Consider the following 22,292-nt stretch of genomic DNA (forward strand, 5'->3'; position numbering starts at 1 on the left):
TCAAAAACTTATTCCATTGCACTATCCAAAGGCCACACGGAAAGAGTTCAACAATTACAATAAAAAATGTCATGAAAATACATAAAAGAATTTTCACACCAAAAACGGAATTTTTTCCCTGTATCCAATCACACAAAGGCTAGCAAACCTACAAGCATGTGTGTATCTTCATAACCACATCCCCAATTATCATTTCATGCTAAATTGCCTTCGTATTTGATACAAAGTAGTTCAAGAACAGTATTCACACACACAAAAGGTATTTGCTTGCACAACTGAAGTAGCAGTGAATTATTTGGTGGTTTTCATAGCATGCCCTGAAAGGAAGAAAGCAATTTTATGTGTAAGACCAGTCTTGGGAATAATCAAAATGGGTTTCAGTCAGGACAGCAACACAACTCATCCACTTCTGCACACATTCATGAATTATATTTTAAAATTGATTTTAAATCATATAAACTATGATTGATTAGTGCTAATATACTGCTTGAAATGATAGTGCCAGCTGCAAAGACTGTGAACAAACAGAATGTTACTGAACAGAATATATAATAAGCTGTTACCTTCTCTAGGACACAGACACACAAAGAACAAGAGCCCTACATGCAGCATCAGCTTCTACTGTGGAGGAGGGCAAAACTAATGCAGAAAATCTGTGCATTTAAGAGTGTGATAGACTGGGCACAAACATTTTATTCCTGCTTTAGTAGAGATATTTGAGCATTTTCTTTAATCAGTAAGAGCGATGCATTTAGTTAACTGGCCTTCATTATATTTAAGAACAGAAGAAATTCTGGAGAGAAATTAACAGGAAAAACATCTGGCAAACAATGATTACTACAGTCAGATTTGCAGGGAATATTTTAATGCCTGCATGTGAACTATAGAAATGATCTATCAGCAGCAGGACATGAGTTGAATTGATACTCCTCAAATTGGTATTTGGTGGGAAAACTGGATGAGAAAAAAATTGTTTGTACAGATTACAGGACAAACCTAAACTTCCATCAATAGCAATTACAGTGTAGAACAAGGAATCCTGGAAACTCATTAGACCAAAAATAATTTTTAATACTGGGAAGAAACAACTAAAGATAAGAGAAAAATATAAAAAAGGAAAATATAAGCATTAAATAAATCCTTTATTTTTTTAGGTAACTCTACATTAAAATGAATTTGCAGTACACTGCACAGGGGCAACCACTGAAAAATACCTAAATGCGTAGGCTACTTAATCACTAGAACTAGTCAGAGTTTCTACCCCACATCCAGGCTGCAGTGAATGTCACTTGCTACTCGTTCACAGTGACATTTTCCACATGGCATAAGCAGGAAAAACAGCCTTTACCTCTAGCATCAATTTGTAAAGCAGACAGACTTGGTTGCAGAATTAATATTGCGGGGGACTACTTTGCTCTTTGTCAAATTATTTTTTAACACACCAAGAAGTTTAATGACACAGGGAAATAACAGGGAGAAAATGAAGCAGCAGTGAATGAAGTGCACAGACAAGCAGCCAGCAGCTCTGTAAAACCCTGGCAGCATTGACCAAATAATAAAGTCCTCTGATATCCAGAATTTTATGAAGAGAAGGCAGACAGTTTATAGGTTTCATTTTTATTTCCTGAGAAACTCAGACTGTCAGGATGAAGGATTTCTTCCATTACTTACGGCCTCTCTCTTTCACAATGAAACAGAGCGAGATGCTCCAGAAAATGTTAAATATGTTTCCTGACACATGATAAAACAAAAGATCAAAAGATGGTACTTTCTTTCCCTAATGTGGAGAAAAATCCTTTCTTCAAAGAAATAAATCTCTTTTCCTTTCTAGGAAAAAAACAAACTAACAAAAACAAACAAACAAAAAACTAATTAACTAACAACTTCTGGGTTCTGACTGAGGAAAAGGCAGAAGAGATTCAATCACAGCACAGTTCTCAAGGCTGCTGAGTGTGCAGCAACCCTTAAGGATCTCTTCCTCTCTTTTTACCTCTCTGAACACCTCCCCTCTGCCTCTTTCCCTTCCACAACCCAGGAAGCATCAGTAGTTTCTGGCATGTGGGGATGCCCTTTGTACCCATTAATGTCCATGTCCTGCTATTGTCAAGGATACCCTCCTGCTTGTGCTAGGAAAGGTGTCTCTGCACAAGGGCTGACCTTTGCCACAGAAATATTCTGCTTCTCTCTCAAAGCAGACATTGGCTACCATATTTCCAAAGCTTAAAATTAAACTAAATAATGGCTACTAACCCTAAAAGTCAAGTGTGACTGAATGAATCAATAATAATTCTGTCCATCTCAAATCTGGTCAACCATCCTTTCATTCTCTATAAATCACTGACATCAGAGCTACCATCTCTTGGATCATCGCTACCACAGAAAGATGTACTTTAATGACAATTGTAATTAGGATGTTAGCTAATGGTCTGTAACTCTGACTTTATTCCCCTTGTTTTGCATGAAGAAGGGCATTTCTTTTTACTAATGTAGTAAAACAAATGTCCTGAATGAGGAATAACCTTCCAAATAGGCTACTGCAGGGTCTGAAAGATGAAATCTTACTGCTATTGATATTAATGGAAATTTGACCACAAAACTACATGGCGACAAGATTTCACCCAAAACATTCCCCATTGCAATCCATTCTTTTTACTTCAAAACCTTAATGATCTAGCTTGAGTTCAAGGTTTGTTAATTCACTTTCATTTCACATTTTACAAGTCTGACATAACGAACCAAATTTGTCTTCAGTGAAATTCCAATTAAATTACATTATGTATGAGTTCGGTCTAGTACTTAAAAAGAAAATTAACCTTTACTTCAATCTTTCCTCATTTCTCAAGGCAGAAAAAAGAATTAGCATGGTGACACTGCAACAATAAAATTATCTTAAAATTTGCTACACTCCTAGAATTCTTCTTTTCTCCTCGTTTTCTTTACAAAATGTTTATTACTTCAGAGCAACTATATAATTAAGATTGGTTTTATAAGCTTTAAAAATACCAGTATAGCTGTCAGTGGCTTCCTTACTGTGCTCTGCATTTATTAGCATGAAATCTTTATGTTTCAATAAAAACATAAGCTTTTACTTGCAGAGCCAGTCTCACAGTATAATTACAATCTCCTGACAGTGCTGATACCTTATTCAGAAGTTTATGCTACACCAATATTCCAAAAGGAATTTTATATAAAACTAAGGCAGTTTCATTGACCTAAAAAAAACTTGTCATTGATTTAAAAAAAAAATTGGAGGAATTTAGGAGAAAAAGGTGTTTCTAGCCTTGAAAAGAAAAAAAAAATATGAAATCACATTTTCTGAGCTATCTGAATCTATAGGTGTGCTCATATTGCCAAAATTAAGAATGCACATAAAAGGTAATTTGTTTTGCTTTTAATGCTGATGTGAAACTCTCAGGAAGGCTCACAGGATTTTGTTCATGGTTTTGATGCATTACTTGTTTAGAGAACTTCTCTGCATTCCCTGTATTTATATTTTTATGGCCCGTAACATAAAATAAAGTAGTAGTTACAAGGCTTCCTTTTGTATTTTTTCTTTTCTTATTAATTTCCTTTGTCTATTCTCCCTCCAGCAGATTCACTGAAAAATGTTATAAATTTATTGCAAAAATATATCCTTGGAAGGAATTCAAATATAAACACACATTCTGTCATGGAATCATGCTGAGCCTGAGAGCGACAGCTCCATCTGGTGTATTCACTTCCCCCTCCCCCCAACCCAAACTGTTATTAAACAGTAATTCTTGTATGTAAAAACCTGGAAAATATTTTCTGGCAAGGAAAATGCAATATGACTGGGAAAAAAAATAATCAGCTACGGTTTTTTTCTTGGGAAAGGATGGTATTTATGAATCACCCTTCATAATCTAAATACCAAAATGATGAAGCAGCAAACAGAGCAATGTTGCTGTTAAATATTCAGGCATTCTGTGCCTCAGAGGAGGTCACATGCTGCACATCCTACCCTGGTGCCAGCGTGGTCACACAGAGCCTAATCCAGACCCTCAGGAATCAGCAGGAATCCTTCACGTTACTTTAGAGAGCTTTAGATCAGACTTGTAGCTCTCTTCACATATGAATAAATTTCTTTGCTGGTGCACACGAAACCCTTCACCATGAGGCTCGGACGGGTGCAGAAGGAGGGGACAGCTTCATTCTAGCTGCACTGCTGGGCCATTTCATGGCTCAGTGGCACAAGCTGGGCACAGCACGCCTGGCATCCCCACCAAACCCCCACCACTCAGAGTCTGTGCCAAGATGTTGAGTACCACTGCTCCTCACTACGCTCCAATCTGAGAAATTAGCAGGTAATTTGTCAGATATAGATAGATATAGAAAACAATCATCCATTGCTTCAAGGTCAAACATCATACATCAAATCATCAACCTGCCATTCTCAACATCCTCTGACTTACAGCTTCCACTGAGAGATAAGAGAATATAATAAAACTTAGCACAATTACTTGATGGTGCCAAGTCTGTAAACACTTGTCCACAGACTACATCAGTCTTCTTTTCACAGGTCCTTCAAGGGCCCAGCTGTTACCTGATCACCCGCAACAGCAAAAGTTGTAATATTTTTGCATTGTTTTGAGGAGGCCAAAAATGCCATCAACAGCCCATTGAAGTGCCCTGCTTTCCCTGGGATATTTACCATGATATTGATGTATTTGAGCAAATACCACAAGTACCAGAACAGCAACAAGTGCCTCACTGATGGATATTGCAGAGGAGCTGGGGCTGTTCAGGACCTTAAGGCTCCAGGAAGACCTAACAGCAGCCTTCCAACAATTTAAGGGGCTGCTAGAGAGCTGGAGAGAGAACTTCTTACAAAGGGACAGTGACAAGACAGGGTGTAATGGCTTTACACTGGCAGATGAGAAATTTGAATTAGATATACAGAAGAAATTCTTTTCTGTGAGGGTGTTGAGGCACTAGAACAGGTTGCCCAGAGAAGCTGTGGCTGTCCTGTCCCTGGAAGTGTTCAAGGCCAGGTTGAATGGGACTTTGAGCAACCTGATCTAGGGGAAGGTATCCCTGTCCATGGCAAGGAAGTGAGAGCTGGATGATCTCTAAGGTCCCTTCCAGCCCAAACCATTCTGTGATTCTGTATGTACCAGTTTGTACCTTTTGATGAAACAGTAACTCAGCATTACCAGACACTGATAAAGAAGGCAAAGAAGGTGTTTCTACTCTATTGAATCTGTGTGAATTACTCATAAATTTCACAGAAAAAAAATTTAAAATAATAACATAACACAATTACATCTATATTCAGTTAAAAAATAAATAAAATCACAGCCATTCATTCTGGCTATCACTGCATTCACACTGCAGGATCTGTCTTACCATGAGACGATACTTCACTTCTGAATCAACTGGTCTTCCTGCCTCCATGCAGGCTGTGAACCAGGAGATGTCCAGTAGCTCAAACCTAGAGCTGTCACCCACAGCCTGTCCCTTCAGCCAGTCCAGCACCTCCAGGTAAGAGTTGTTCTCAGCCACAATATGAGTGACAGAATCACTGTCAAGAAGTGTACAAAAAGTTTTCTTTTTTTTTCACTGAATCCAACTGTACACAGATACAAAGCTGTTATTTCTGTATTTACTTACCATACACTTCCTGACAATTGTAGCGTATATTGTACTTTAGGATGTGGGAGCACTGGAGTTTTCATATCACCATACATTTATTCTAGTCACTGACTCTGCCTTGAGGAAAGACTGTAGTCTGACAGCTCCTGTAAGTGCAGCATTTTCTTTCTTGAAGGATCATTTACCTTCCATAGACACTAACCTAATACACATTCTTTGCAATTCTGAAAATATTTTGCTTACACAAGCAGTACCATAATTAAAAGCCTGCTTGACAACACCTGACAGCCTCTTCCCAATATTCCTTATCAACGAGTTAAAGCTTTGCAACATTAACAAGTCAGTTAACAATAATTATTTAAAACTTTCCAGCTAGTAATATCTATTAGGATACTTAAGTTTTCTGTACTTGTATGAAGCCGTTTATTACACATGGCATTGCCAAATATTCATGAATTAAATCTTATGAACTACATGCTCCATATAAAGACCATTTCCTTGCTGCTAAGCCAGTATAACAAAACTGATGGTTTAGTGAATACAAAATTTATAGCTTGAATTGTTATTCAATACATTATATGGTGTACATTGCCTAAAAATACAATAGCACAAAATGCTATTGCAGTAAATTTCAGTTGTTGTACAAGAACAACATTGGAAAGGATCACCTGATTAAAAGGTGATCCTTTTAAAGATTAGAAAGAGACACTTCTGTACACATCACAGAAAAATAATGGACAGGGACAAAGCTGTGTTTCAAGAAAAGATTACCTGCATACTTAGGATGATCTGTAAGTTTCTGTCTGGCCTGCTGATGTTTCTCAGCAAGTTTGGAAAAAATACAGATTTGGTAGGAAATTCTGAATGATTCTGAATGCTCCTGCTCCCTACGCATCCCACAAGGATGCTGTCACCCCCACAACAAAACATGAGAGAAAGAAGAAAATTCTTCATTTCCATCAACTTGTAGAATTAAGTAACTAGATAATATAGTCCAACATTCATTTCTATCGGGCAACAGATTCCTAAACTCCTTGCAGGTAAGGCACAGACAGGCAGTGTCACTATTTGACACTATTTTTACAAAAGGAAGCAAGAGTTAGAACATAAATTGTCTTAACGGCAGCCAAATCCATTTGAAAGTCTGTGACTTTCTGGTAGCCCATGATGGTGACAGCCATATACAGTAAATTTCCAATGGAGGACCTGACAGATTGCTCTGCAAGCCCTCTGTAACACCTGGAGAAGTGGAGCCATCAGCCTGTCAAAGCAGAGAGGAGACCACCACTGGTGGCAATCACTGGTTAGCATGGACTTCAAAACATGTTCCTGCTGTTAAAGGCAGACTGCACACTTCAAAGCAAATTACCTTCCAGAAAACCAAGAAAATCCCTTGGCCTATCTCTGTGATCCTTATTCAAATGAGTGATCACCAATTTCATTAAGTCATGAAATCACAATGACAAATACTGGAATTGCTCCATAGAAAATTGTTATCAAATAACTCTCCAATGCAATAAACATACTGTATTTTGGAACTATAAGAAAGGTACTGAAAGGACTGTACTTCAGAAATGTGTGTCATGCTATAGCACAATTTTTTTTCTCCATATGGTGGAACTTGGAGAGCAGAGTCCATTGAAAAAGAATAAATCCCAATTTATTTTTTTCTAAAAGATTACAAACACATATTAAGTGAATCCCCATGAAACACTGTTGGGTTTATTATTATTTAACTCTGCTAGGTCCTACTTTAATTAAACTGTCACATCTTTATACTCGAGTTAAAAAAAACCTAACAGTTAGAGACATAGAACTTCTGCTTCCTGTGGTTTATTTCACTTCATATAAAATATTCATATGTCATGTATTTGTACCAAGCTGCAGAGCTGGGAACTTTGCCATAACTATGCACACAGCAGCAGTTTAGCTGCTGTGCTCCAGTTTCCTCTCATACCTGTACAGCTGTGCTATTTTCTTGGCACAGAACATAACAAATTTAACGTTTCCTCTGTCATTTTCAAAAGCAAAAATCAACAGTTAAATAGTTTTGTTTTATCCAGTAGCAGCTAAGCTGAAATTAAACATAACACCTGCCTCATAAAACTTACAGAAAATCTAAAATACTGGCAATAAATACGTGTGTGTCAAAGCAGCCCAGATAAAGCATTTACTCTACAGATTATTAACGTAGGATCCAGAACAGCACTCTTAATTTCTTTTTTCCCCAAGAACTCAGTTTTCTATCAGATGCTAATTGCTTGCTTCTGTTCAATACCTGATTTAATCTTGCTTTATAAATTATTTTACCCTCCCTTCTTCCTCAGATTTTCAAAGTTGATGGGATTGAAAAGAAGTCTGTAGAAATACACTTTTGTAGGGTTGTACACTCCAGAGACAGATCCAGAGACGAGATCAATACTTGGTTTTCCTCCAGCTTTTCAGAGAACCTATATAATGATGCAGCTTTTGGAAAACTGCATAATGACATAACCAGCACTTATGTAAAGCCCTGTTTGGAGGAAGGCTTCCCTCTGAATGAGGTTGTTTGCTGAAAGCAGACAAACCTGAATCTGGAGTGAGTTGCCACTCTCAAATGCCACATCTGTGGTATTTTACTCCTAAGATTTTTCTCCAGTGCTCTTCCAGATTGTACCAAAGCAGAAGCCATAACTTTGATACTCACATTAGGGTATAAAAGTTAAATACTATAATACCAGAGATGATGTAGACAAATGTCCCTCTCAACCCATCACATTTCCATTCCTGTACATTTAACCTTTTTCGTTTTCAAAATTGGCCACTAAATTTAGCTTAATCTTAACCTGACTTCAAAGAGGAAATAAACAATGAGTGATTCAGATGAGCTAAAGACACGATTTATATGCAGACCCATGAAAATTGACAGATCTAAGATAAATTAGAAATGCACATTTTAAAAGTGAAAAATTAGAAATTTTGCTAAGTTTTGTGCTTTCCCTGCTTTCTGTCCAGAAGATAATTGAAATAAACCACATAATAGGAACACCCACTGAACCCTTGAAACATATTTATAATGGAAAGAGTCAAGTATAACTACCAAAACCTTAGGCAAAAGCTTCAATCAGTCACTTGTATGACTATATTGAATTAAAATAGCATTAATGTTATTTCAAAACATATAAACATCTTCCTACCTTAGCTCACTTTCTACTCTGAAACCTTTTCTTCTTCCCAGTTCCATCAAAAACATCCTTCTGGTCAGCCCCATCTTCCTCTGCATAATAAAAATGACAAAGTTACTGAACTTTATTTCATAACTGCAGGAAAGTTTGGGGGAATGCAACCCTTTCTGTCTCTTCCTCTGGGAGATTACAGCTGGAGCTTTGAACCTATCCATGATGCAAGGTAGAAATGCTCTCACTTGGGTAAAACAGAGCTAACATGCTTTCTGCCAGGCAACAGCTGTATTTAATGTCACCACCCATTGAAGTAATTTTCTTGTTTCCCCTCTGAAATCAAAACCAGGTGCTACACAAGCAGAAACATCACTGGCTCTCTGCCAGCTGGGACTTCTTCAATAGAAATACTCCAGACAGGTGCAAAAATTATTTCATTCCTTAAAACAGCCATTGCCTACAAAGATTATCCAGATAAAATTGATCAGCCAAATCATCTCAAAATTTCAACCAGGTCTTCAGCTAATTGAATGGCTCAGTTCAACCTTTTTGCATTTAAGCACCCAGCGACCTCCAAACAGCTACAGAGGACATTATGGAGGCTATTTACATTCCTCCTCTGGAGGAGAGGGTACTGCTCATTGCAGAACTACACCAAAGTTTTTGCCAGTGTCACATTGGATGCAGTTCTGTATCTCCCTGGATTTCTATTAGAGCAAGGTGAGCACCATGAACCAGGTTTACAGCCTGTGCATCTGCTTCAGCACAAGTCTACTTCAGTGGTGAATACCCCTACTCCCATGTCAAGCTGGAGTTTTATTTTTAACATAGCAGAGAATTTGGATTGTACCAGTCCCTCACAACACATCAGAAATGTTATGTTACAGTTCTCATTGCTCATGTTCTCATGGGCAAGCAAGGTGGGAAAATTCCTAAGTCAGATCCATCAATTATATTTTCAGTTCTTTTATCACAGGTGGATATACAAGCTGAGTTTCAGGAAAATTAGTCAAAACCCGCTTCCTGCAGTTATGGCCCTGAGTTTAAAATTAAATTGCAAAAGTATTGCAGACATCTTCTGAGCCCTATAGCTCTTGCGGCTTCAACAGTATTATTGCAGATATAAAGAAATATTTTTCATCTGAATAGAAACTAACCATCTAAAAATTAATATAGAGCTTTCAGCTCTGGGGTCTTCCTGAGGCCACATAGTGCAGTATATAGATTAGACTAGATTAATTTCTTCCCTTGCCTAGGGATAACCCAGAAGCCAAAATATCTATTCCTCTTTTGGATTTATAACATCAAAATTGTCAAAATAAATCATTTGAAGCTTATTTTGAAATTATACGAGATATTTTCATAGGACCTGGAAAATGGACAAGCTGACTTCAAGAGGCTTAAGCAAAAGAATAGCAGCATGGAAGCAAAAAAAAAAAATAGGAATGGATCTGGCATTAAGGCTGAGCAATCTGTTTTGGTTGTTCCATGTCTTTTTTCCAGACTACTAATCAACCACTGAACATTGGTCACTTCCCTGTTTATAGCTTTCCTAGACTTGGTAGAACACTTTATCTCAGTCCCTACAAGGAATAATGTATTGGAGAACAGATTCTTTACATATGTTAAACAAAGTTTTATTTTATGTTATAATTAATTCAGTGCCCTAAAACATGTAAATATAATTTTCCCCAGTGTAACATCAATATGCTCAGTGCCAGTAAAATCCTTCTGGCTTGAATAACGAGTTTTTATTCCTTTGTGTTACTGTTATAACTCTTAAGCCAGATTTTCAAGGGTATTTATGTGCCAAAAAGCTGCAGAGACCTAGTGGGATTTTCAAAATATCTAAGCAACCTAAGCATTCAGCTCCTTTGGAAATCAATTTCTGGCTTTGAACCTAATGCAAAGAGATTTTCTCTAATAAACACAGTATAATATGAAAGTCTCTGCCAATGATGCAATTTTATTAAATGCACCTTCTAAAATTAACAGGATTTCCATATCCCAGATGAGTGAATTACTTACTCTCCTACAATATTATATCATAATATTTTTGACAGTACCACAGAAAGTAGAACATGCATTAGAGAGAAAGCAAATACAACAGAGAAAAGGCATGTCTCTTATTTATGACAAAGGAAAAGTATACTTCTACCTGAGCCATGGCACCACATATGATTCATGGCCTAAAACCACTGAAACTTGCAGAAATTTTCCATCTCATTACAGCCTCATGGAGTTCAGAGTATTTCACATTCCTTGAGGGAAATCTGAACGAACTTCTATGTTCTTGCTATGGATCGCTGTTGAACACTATCAAAGGCAAAGATTAAGAATTCGACACAAATACTGATGGCCATTTAAGCAAACATTTTTCATCACTTGTGATGTGGGTGCCAACAACAGCATCCCAAACTCCGCTGAGGAGCAGAGTACTGATCAACTTCAAAGGGAGGTTCTTTGAGAGGAAGAGTGCTGCAAAGTACAGCTCCTCTGAATTTCAGTATTCACGTTTTCACTGCACATTCTTGATTATTGTCAGTCTTTCAGTGCCCTGAGATCATGTGAGCTGCATTGTAAATATTTTATAAAATAGTACTTGTCCATTCATGTCGCTTTCATGAGGAGAATTGTGAAATTTTCTTTTAACACATAGCTACAATTTGCTAACCTTCAGAGAAAACATCTCTCAAGCACCAAAAGTAAAAATGAGAGAAGTGATTGGATACTTTCTTATTTCACATAGGCTTAACAGCATCTCATGCAGTATTGTTACACAATGATTAATTTTCCCTAGCTTTTTAATTTAGTAATTTTTCTTCAGTAATTCAGTATTTTCCAATGAACCAATTAATGGAAATTTTTTAATACTTCTCACATTTGTTTTTGTCTAGATATTCCCATTACTGTTATTCTGTTTGAATTCTGGCTTTCTTGGCTGCTAAGCATTTCCTTTGTTGTTTATACCCATTATACCAATTCTTTCAGTGCCTAAAAACCATACAGCAGGTGTTTTTCCTGTTTTAAAAATTGATTCTCCCACATTCCTTTTTATAGCCTCAAGCTGCAGCTGGGGAGATTCAGGTTAGACATTAGGAGGAATTTCTTCACAGAAAGGGTGATTAGGCATAGGAATGAGGGCACAGGGAGGTGGTGGAGTCACCATCCCTGGAGGTGTTTAAGGAAACACTGGATGTGGCACTAGGTTGACAAGGTGGTGCTCAGTCAAAGGTGGGACTCAACGTTAGAAGTATTTTCCAGCCTAACTGATTCTGTGATGTTTTTATTCTTTGAACCACTGGAATATTTTTAGGGGGCAGTTCTGAGCTACACGTGCTTGAATTATTCCCATCAAAGGTGACAAACTCCATAAGAAGCCATATGACCAAGAATTTCAAGAAAACTTATTAAATGATGGCATGCTTTGAATGTGCTTGCTTGGCTGTATGATGCTATTTGGCATATAAAGTAAAGTAGACTTAGAGAGGACACAAAGTTCTGCAGCTGTTGTCACCAAATGTACAATATTACTGATATATATGGTCAATATATGGTCAAAAGAGCTGGTTGTCTTTTTTTTTTTTTTTTTGCTACCTAATTAAAATGAAAATCTGAATAAAAAGAATTTATTTGACAACATCTTTCAAATCATACCAAGAGGTAACAGCTTGTTTAATTTACTGCATACATAGGTATTCTAGAAAGGTTAAGGTTTTTTTCTGAGCCTTTTCTGAAGAAACTAGGAACAGCAATATCATAGCTCTGAATAATTAAATAGAGCAATAGGGTTCTCCCTTACAGCATAGAGAAAAAGTAATTGGTGACAAATCCTGGCAGGAGCTGTTTCCTATTCACATCAATATTCCTATATTCCCTGGAAACTATTATTTTCACTCATCCTTTAGTCTCTCTGTTCAGTAACAAGGTTTACAATTGTTCTCTTTAGTTACTCTGCCTATTGTAGTTGCTTCTCCTTGTTGTGGTTGTTATTGGACTATTCTTTGATTTTTGTGCTGGCACATCAATGGTTTTCTTTATACTTTAGTCTCATGAGAGCCTTGTGAACCTTTAGCAACAAGCAGAGACATATCTGCATAATCCCATCCCTATACATGGCCAGGCAGATCCTTTGACAGTTACACATCTCTTCCAAGCATAGCTGACAAAGGTAAATCTGCATGGATTTTGAGCAGCATTTAGCTGGTCCCATTTATCTCACTGCTAGTGTTAAAGACATTTCCATTAGCTGAGAAATACCAAGCAACCTTCCAGAGATGAGGAGCTTCACAAACAGGGTTGAACAGTCTAAATTTAGGCAGCTGTAAATGTTACTTATCTCAGCAATGACTCAATAATATTTCTGTGGACATTTCAAAAACTTCTTATATAACCATATAATACTAGAAATAAACACTGTTAAATTAAAATAAAATTATAACGCTGTTATAATAACAACTCATCTCATTCTTTATCTATAAAGAATATTTATGTCCTTTTCTGCTCCTCTAGTAGGACACTGCAAATAAAACATCTAAATTGTTAATTTATCTTCTTTTAATTAGTTGTTGTAACAGTTATCAGGTGGTAGAATTGATGCACCTTGCAGTGACACTGCAGCATTTCCAGACCTACTTACATTACAGAACATACAAACAGCAGTATGTGTGAGATTTATGCCTTCTATAATTACAGGTAGCACAGCATGATGCATTTAATAAAGATAGATGTACCTAAGCCAAAGTAATGAAAACTGGGAAAAGGCTATTGCCATGATTCACAGAAATCTTTCAACTATATGTTCAATTTTTAGTAGTACAGGAAAGCTCCCACACCATCAAGCTGAGGAGATAATGTGATCAATTAATATAAAAGAGAGAATTAAGTAAGAATAAGTACCATAGGGAAAGGGAAGAAAAACTTATGAATAATATTATACAAAATGCCCCTCTTTTAAGAGTTTATGCAAGTCAAACCAAGATAAAATTTGGCTCTTGAGCAAAAGCAACAGGTAAGACCTAACAGCACAGTGAGTCCTGACAGGGCTCCTTCTGCACACTCCGCTGAAATCAGCTGCAGGAAAAAGAGCCAGCATCAGAGAAGCTGAAGGAATTGCTGATGAGGATTAGACACATCTTTGTGTTATCTACAGAGGGAAAACAAAGCAGATATTCATCCAAGTGATGTGTTGTGAATTTTGCAGGTGAAGGAAAAATCAATTAGAAGCCTTTGCTTTTAATCCTAGAAATCTGAACTGAAGGAAGCTGAAAAGCAGAGTGGAATGGAACAGAATTCTCACCTTTTTAATTTTTTTAGGTGCAGCGTTCCACTAATGCAGAACTAATTACAGCAGAAGTGACCTAGCTGAGTAATTAATTCATAGCAGAAAATTTTAGAATCAGGCAGCAGGAATTTTTTAACACAAAACAGATTTTGACAGTTTCCACATAAAAGCATACTTTCCATTTCTTACTGACTTCACCTAATAATTTGGCAGCTGCCTGGAGTATCACAAAATATTTACACAGTTTTTATTTTGCAATGTGGATTTAATGGCTCTACCTTTAACTACAAAGAAGGTTAATTTATTTCCAACTGCATAAAAAAATATTTCTCCAAGCTATGAGCCATTTTTCTTCCAGGCTATCTCAAGGTTTGCTTCCATTGTTTCATCTTGCAGAAAACTCAATATTACTGTCATTTCAAAGTTGCAATAGCCCCTAGAAACTGTGCCCCAGTGTAGCGCTGCATGTTTACTTAGCAGTGAGCATGTACTGGTCAATCTTTATAAACAAAGCACTATTTGTAGAACACTTTTGAAAAGGCAGCCCTTAGAGTCATCTGACTTTAAATGGCAGGTACAAGTCTCTTCCCATTATTTTATGATGCACACTTGCTCATTAGAAAATTCCATCACAAGCTATGACACATTTTTTACACTTTTCAAAGACACAGTACAATTGCACCTAACTGAGGTAGTTACATTATGAGCCTTACTCCTCTTTCCTGTGCTTTCTGCTGCAGAGTGGATTCAGTTTTAAGCAACTGAAATTAATTTTCTTCCACGTAAAAAGTCAGACTCAATATGTTATCACTTCACTATTAGTCAAGCTTGTAATTCAATATTTAAGTGACAAATCAAAAGAACACACCATAATAAGAATTTCACCAGAAAACTTTCATGTCATTCTTCCCATAAGGTTTCCTATATCCTTCTGCTTTTTCTGCTCCTGTGCTAAACCAATTATTGTTATGTATTATGAAGCAGGACAGCAGGAAGGATATAAAGCAGGTAAGCATATTTGCAAATGCTGCTCTGTCACAATTTACTCAAATTTTACTAAAAATACATGCTATTTTTAGTCACTTTGTACTTTGTGATGTTACTAAGGACACAATTCAATATCATAGTCCTCTTTTGCTGTTGGCAGATCATTATGAGGTTTGCAATGCACTAGAATTCAAAATGTCATCCATTTCAACATGAAAAACAAAATAGGGGTTAAATTTGTCTGCATAACAAAGATGTAAAATCAGGACAAGTTAGAGGAGAGAAAGGCCTAAATCCTGAGACTGTGCTGTGGTTATGGACAGCAGGTACCAGTAGATCTCAAAATTATTATATAGCCAAGAAATAATATTTTGACAAGTACCTTCATGTTTTCAAAAAACAGCCAGCTCATTTCCTGATACTCTGGGCTGCTCTTCTGCAAGCTTGAGTCAAACACCAGAGCAGTCACACCAACCTACCACTCAAGCTTTCCCTCTCCAAAGCAAATGAGTAAAATAGGAGAATTTGGAAATAATCTCCTGTATATATTTACGGCAAACCACCAAGTAACTTACATGAGGCACTGAGGAAAATACTGCTTTTTCTCTCTTATGGCCTTACCCAACAATCTGTGCTCTACAGACTCTTTACACAGAGCACCTGAATATCTCAACATAATATTTACAGCTACAATCACCTTCAAAGAACAAGAAAGCCAGAACAATGTATGCAGACTACACAGAGTGAATGTATATCAAAATCACATCAAGAAGTCAGCAGAGGAAGATACTCAATACTACTGAACTACTAAAATAATAAGACGTAGTCATGCTTTTTAATGTATGGGAAAGTAATCCAAGATGTTTCTTCTGAGCAGTGAAATGTTATGTAAACCAAATGGGACATGATAAAGAAACTGTATAACAAGTTTAATTAAAGAACTGTAAAGGGGGGGGGGGGCTATGCATGTAAGTATCATAATCTGAACCATGCAGTTAACATTGATAAAATTATATTTTGCTAAGAGTATGGGTTTGAATCTACAGAAAATCTGACCATTCCATTATCTCGTGTAGGCATGCAATAAAGTACAAAATGTGCCATATCGCACAACCTGCAAAGGGAAAAATCCATGCATATTTTCTCACTTCAATAAATCTAGAAAGTTCTTTGTCACAATTCTATGTATGCTATATCTTTCCTTGTATACAGACTCAGTGGCTTCCTGGTTCCTTGTTTCACTTGTCTACAGGTTATGGAGTTAAAATGTCTTCTTGATCCCTTCCTACACATGGTACAAATGTTAAAAACAAGGAGAGAGCGTCAGATATGGGACAACCAGGTGACAGGGGACAGAGAAGGCACACAATTGTGGGCAATTATGCTCAGCTTAGATAGCTGGGGAAAAAGTTCAGATCAACTTTTCAGGAGCCGTTACCACTCCAGTTTTAAACAGTGGGATGAAAGGAACCAGACAAACATTTTTTGATGAATAATGGCAAAGGGATGTTAAAGAAACTACCTAAGTAACATTGTAAGAGTGGATGTCTCTGAGGGGGAATAAAAATAAACTCACATTTCAGGGAGAAAATATTACAGGAAGTAATATTCCTCACTTTTAGCAACCATTTAGACATATTCTCATCACTGCTCACTGGTCAAAATCATGAGACAACAAAACACAAACCCAGCAGCCTTTGTGGTATGATAGGAAGCCATCACACATGCTCCCTCTGCTTCACAGCAAACCACATCAGGATCACCTCACATCACCTCCACAGCTGCACTACCCACAAGCAGGTTACAGCACAAACACCAGTGCAAGCAAGCAGCAGCACAACACAAAACGGGTAAAGGTGAGGGGCAGAAATTAAGGAAGACTCTTTCACAGGACTATGCAGTAGACAATTGGCAATACTTCTTTAGACCAGTTCTACTTTATGTATTTGCATTCACAATGTGTTCTCAAAGCTATGTTAAACAGCGTGGCACAGGAATATAACACATTCATTAGGCAAAATCATTAGGAAAATAATGGAAAAGAAACTTGTAAAATAAAACTACTAAATACACAGTACACAGCAGGTGGAGTTACAATTTATTACTACCTTTTCAGTCACAGTATTGTACATTTGACAACAAAACTTACAACTCAGCCCCTCTCCAAAATGTCTGAGCCAAAAGAAGTCAACTGATGCACCCAACTCCTTAAACCACCCAGGAAAATTTGAAAAACCTGCCCTTGCAAAGCCTGAGCAACCTGAGGTTAGGAGATCCAGCTGAGAAGACACTTCATATATATTAGAGCCAGTCAATTTATTATTCACTTTTAAGAAAGGCTGTAGAGTCTTCTCAATTAACTCCAGAGCAAGCAAGAAAGATTTTTGCAATACATCAAAACAATGATCACTCAGATTCTCTTCTTGTCAAGTTTGAGAGTATTTTTTTCCTTACAGCAATGACTGAAGCTTTGTCCAGTTGCTGCATTTCCCAAGAAGCACATTTAATTGACATCTATTTGAATGGATACATTAAAAACACTCAACTTTGTTAAGATTGTTTCAGTACCACAAATAAACAAGCCATACCTGAACAGTTATATATCACTTTGCACCCTTACTCATGCTGAACAATGAGTCAATACCATTCCCCTTCCTCACATTTCAAAATAGGCACATGTGTAAGCTTAAGCAGTGTACTTGGTGCTCTTCAGGCTTTTTATTTTCATAAGTGACTGGAAGCTCCAAACTTATCCACCTTCCATTTAGATCACTGCTTTTCAATCTTCTGCTGTGTGACACAAGATATCCATATTAACAATTAGATTAGGATAATCATTAGGTTCAAAGAAAACAAAGCTCATTTGTCTGTCTTTTAGACTAAGGCTAGGAATGAGAAAATTGATTGAGCACAGATGTGAGGAAGGGTCTGAAAACTGTGCTTAGATTTTGGCTAAAAGGAATCATTTTTGAACATTAATGAACAAGATAAATCTTTAGAGCTCCAAGTTCACTAGTGCTAAGCACTGAATTCAATAGGATCCCATGGCCTAAAAGTACTACAGGGAAAGCAATTTCAGGCCAATGGACAATGTCAGAGTAGCAGGGGTCAGGATTGCTGGGATTATAGATCCACATTACCCAATGGGTTTATGATCAATTCATTCCTGTGCAAGAAAAGAAACTTCCCTGTTCATAGAAGGGTGCTAGGTGTGGGGAGGCAACAGCTGGGTTTGGGCTGACAGTATTCAACAGACTGGAGTCAGACCTGATTCAGAGAAGCCACCTGGCTTGGGTTTGTGGTCATATAGGAAATAATTTCTCTCTGCAGAACTCTAAGCCCAGCTTTTGCACCTTTTTTTCCACTTAATCTTCTCTCTATCCTATAAAGTGATCATACAAGGACCCTAATTGAATATAGTTCCTGGGCAATTTAGTGAACTCATGTGGGCAAATGCTTCATACTGAATGCAGAGAAGCACATGGAGTAGGAGTGTGAGCAGATAAACAAAGTGGACTTGGTTCATTTGCTGAACAAATGTTGAAAGGAATACTTGTTTGATTGGAAAAGGGAGGACACTGACAATAAAATGAAACCAAAATGTTTCTCTATGATTAAAAGTGTTCATTCAACCAAAAGTGAAACTCCTTGTATCAATTATCCAAAAATAGCCCACATTCAACTTAGGTTGAATAATGTGTTTCACTTGATGTCAAGTCAGGAAACATAAAACAATTTCAAAATACTTGTCGTCTTAATTCCTTATTTTATTTTTAAATTTAGGGCTATTTTAATTTTAAATATCATTTTTGAATGAGAACTGGGGGAAAAAAAAAACACCTTATTCTGCTGGTGACATTTACTGGTTTATCTAAGTTCTGTAAACACTGAGTCCTATATGAGCATAAGCAAAATGAATCCCAGAGCAATCAGTTTAATATCTTATCTGTTGGATCTCTGGCTTTTGTTAGATTTTGGTAACAGCACTGAACAATGTTTGGGGTGGGGGTTGACTATGGTTTGGGTTTTTTAAAATATATGCTCTTGTTTAAATAAGTTGCAGACATTCCTTTAACTATGATCTTGGTTTTTAATAGTCATATTTTGACACATCAGGACAAGCCTAATGAGATATACTCAGACTTAGATATATTTAGACTGATATGATGCAATATGCAGCTATCTTGATATATTCAGGCTCTCACCAGAAACACATGGCAAATGTGATCCATTCACCTTCATTTATTTCTGTGCAGATGCAATGGTGGCAAATTTTCAAACACCAGAAACTCCTTATCAAAACTGAATATTTTTATGAAGTATATTCTTTACTTCAATCACAGTCACAGGATATAAAACTGGCAGGTTTTCTTTCTCAATTTCTGTTAAGCTAAAGGTCGCACTCTCTAAAGACTGTTAGTAATTTCCAACCTTATCACCTATGAATTTACAAATTTGTTTGAAGACTTCACAAAAAAGAAGACCAAAATGAGTGCTGTGATTTCTACACTGAGAAATAATTTCATTTTCATTCCCAGTTTAAGGCTAACTTCTGGATTATTTCTGCTTCAGCTAGTATGACTGAAACCTGAATAGATGGCAAGAAAGAACTTGTGTTTCAATAAGAGACTCTTCTGAGGTGTTCAGAAGCCTAAATAAGTAAACAAGTGTTCAGTAGGATCTAGGGAAGAGTGGTGCAGTTTACAACTGGTGCAGAAGAAATGTGCTTTTAACTTGCATACTGGTGCATTCACACATACACACTTTTCACTTCTATGAATGTTAAAAACATTTTGTCTGTGTTGGGTAGGTCAAATGCTCAAAGTTGAAAACATTTATCATTCAGTTGGTATGACTCCATTGGGGACAGCAGTCATATATCAACAAAGATTCAGGACACTGACTTTTCCTGAGGGATTCAGGGAGTGAGGGAATACATTAACCACAGGCACATTTTCTTGCTATTCCACTGCTTATTACTGTGCCATCCAGGGGAGCACATTATATCATAATATTTTGCATAATGGCTGAATATGATACATGCCTTTTTAAGACATGACAAGTCCAGTCTCACTGCACATATGACCCTTATGACCCCTCACATAAACTTTGGTTCTATCCATAGAGGTTTACTTTCTTTCTTTGTGTGATTTGTTCCAAATATAAATTCTTCTAACCTAATCTCAAATTTAATTGAAACTTGTAAGCGGATAATACTGTCCATAAAATGGAAATTAATCATTTTTAAAGCCAGATTCCAGTGTTACATCCAGCAATATTTTATCCAGAAATATTTGAACAGGAAACTAAAATGGAGAAATTATGCCTTAAGTTTTAGCTTTCATATTTTCCAGATTCTGTACTGCTATAGTATATAGCTCTGTTCAAGTTCCCTTCACAGTTTAGTTAGACAAAAGAATCCTTTTCCAGCCAGAGAACCAAGGACACCATTGCAGCTTCAGGCCCAAAAAGTGTAAACAACAGGGAATTGAGGAGAGCAATCTGGGAGGATGACACTTCATAACCTAGAGCTGTAATTGGACAATTAACCCCAATTGCAAATGGGCCAAAACTTATGAAAATGTGAAAACTTGTGACCAGGTGTCCATCTTGGGTCCATCTTGGGTGGAGCCACAGTTGGGCTCTGCCAAGGTGTATCCTTTGAAGGCCTTTTTAATAAAAACCTACCTTATTCCTTTAACACTATCTAGCCTCTGTTCTAGGTAGCCTCAAAAGGCATCAGAAAGAATTGTTCAGTGAACAATTTAGATTAATCTCTTCAAAACAAAGGGATGATATTGCTACATGAGGACAATTCTATGCTGAGAACAGCTCAGCTAAAATTCCTTTTCCTGTGATCACTGTTTTTGCTGGGGAAGGGAAGGAACATCAAATACTCAAATAGTTCACCCGAGAAAGGAGCAGTAACTACTGCTCCAGAGTGGGAACACATTCCTTATTTCCTCTAATCACAAACTTATTTCAAGTAAAAGTAATCCTTTAAAAAAATGAAACCATTATCTCTGGCTCATTAAGACAAATTTCAGTATTTTTGTCCATTTTCAGAGATGGTTTGATAAAGGTATTGTTTCCAATTACTGTTGACACATTTCTTGAACTTGGGCTTACTAAAGCATAAAGGCATATGTGAAATGTCTGTGTTCAATATCACTTATTCCCATATGCCTAACTCAGAAATCACTGTTTAATCAATCCACAAGTGGAGACAAAATCCATTAGGCTTACAATCGATGACTGTAGATCATCTTCAAATAAAGTCTTCACTAAAGAGCTCTTTTCAAACTGAGCAAACATTAAGTCCTGAAGTTATATAATCAGCAAACATCTACTCACCAGAAAGTGTATCAAAGTCAGAACTTGGCATATCATAACACAGCTTTGATTTACAAGGTGATGTATGTTCATGGCAGACAAAAAAGAATCAGCCCTGGCAGACAAAAAAGAAGGTGAAACTTTTACACTTATCTCCTTTTCATATGCTAGTCACAATAAAAATGAATTTGAAAATGCTTTCTAGAGTTAGAACAATATTTTGCTTATGACGGTTCAGTGAGAGGCTGTTGCACACTTGTACAGTGCAAAATTCTGTATTCATTGTATTTTCACTGCTGACAAATAGGGAAACATTAAGAATTCTGTCTAACTTTGGTAATCATGAATTACTTAGATTGTGTAAATAGCATTTAACAAGAACATAGAGATTCCCAAACAAAAGGCAAAGTATAACATTTTCTTTCCAAAGCATGGCTTTACTCTATTGCCTTGCGCACAAAATTTTCCAGGATAAACTAATAGTCAACTGTCATGTTAAGCCCCCTTGATACCAAGTGTCAGTTATCAAAAAAAATATATATCCTATATCTTGTCATTAATCTGCACTGGGTTTTATCCACAGATCTCAAAACAAGCCAACGAGCTGCCAACCCTGACAGCTGCAAATGTCTCCTGCATGAACGTGTACTGTGGGCTAGATTCCTATCTCAGTTACAGCAGTAACAATAAAAGCTCCTTTTGTAAGCAACATCAACATGAAAGAAGTACATCAATTATCTATGGTAAAATTACAGGTAGAACCTGCATGAATATGGGAAAGAAAATGAAACAGTAATTTTGTATGTGTAAATATTGCAAATTTAACTCTTAATAAATTAACCATTCGGTCAAAGAAATGAGGAAACTACTCCAAGCAACAAAAAAACCTCCCACCCCTCCATTTTTGAAAATTGATT

At 36.8% G+C, this 22,292-nt stretch overlaps 1 protein-coding gene across 1 annotated transcript in view; it reads right to left on the reverse strand.

Annotated features, from left to right (window-relative positions):
- Window positions 1–22,292, reverse strand: part of DNTT (DNA nucleotidylexotransferase) — a 111,892-nt gene that overhangs the window by 51,931 nt on the left and 37,669 nt on the right. The window contains exons 6-8 of the mRNA XM_064716984.1: window positions 21,397–21,490; window positions 8,790–8,869; window positions 5,368–5,542 (exon numbers count right to left, since the gene is read on the reverse strand). Of these exons, the coding sequence (XP_064573054.1) occupies window positions 5,368–5,542; window positions 8,790–8,869; window positions 21,397–21,468 (327 nt within the window). The 5' untranslated portion in view covers window positions 21,469–21,490. The remainder of the gene's footprint in view (window positions 1–5,367; window positions 5,543–8,789; window positions 8,870–21,396; window positions 21,491–22,292) is intronic.

This window comes from Zonotrichia leucophrys, chromosome 6, assembly GCF_028769735.1.
Source record: "Zonotrichia leucophrys gambelii isolate GWCS_2022_RI chromosome 6, RI_Zleu_2.0, whole genome shotgun sequence".
NCBI classification, from domain to species: domain Eukaryota; kingdom Metazoa; phylum Chordata; class Aves; order Passeriformes; family Passerellidae; genus Zonotrichia; species Zonotrichia leucophrys.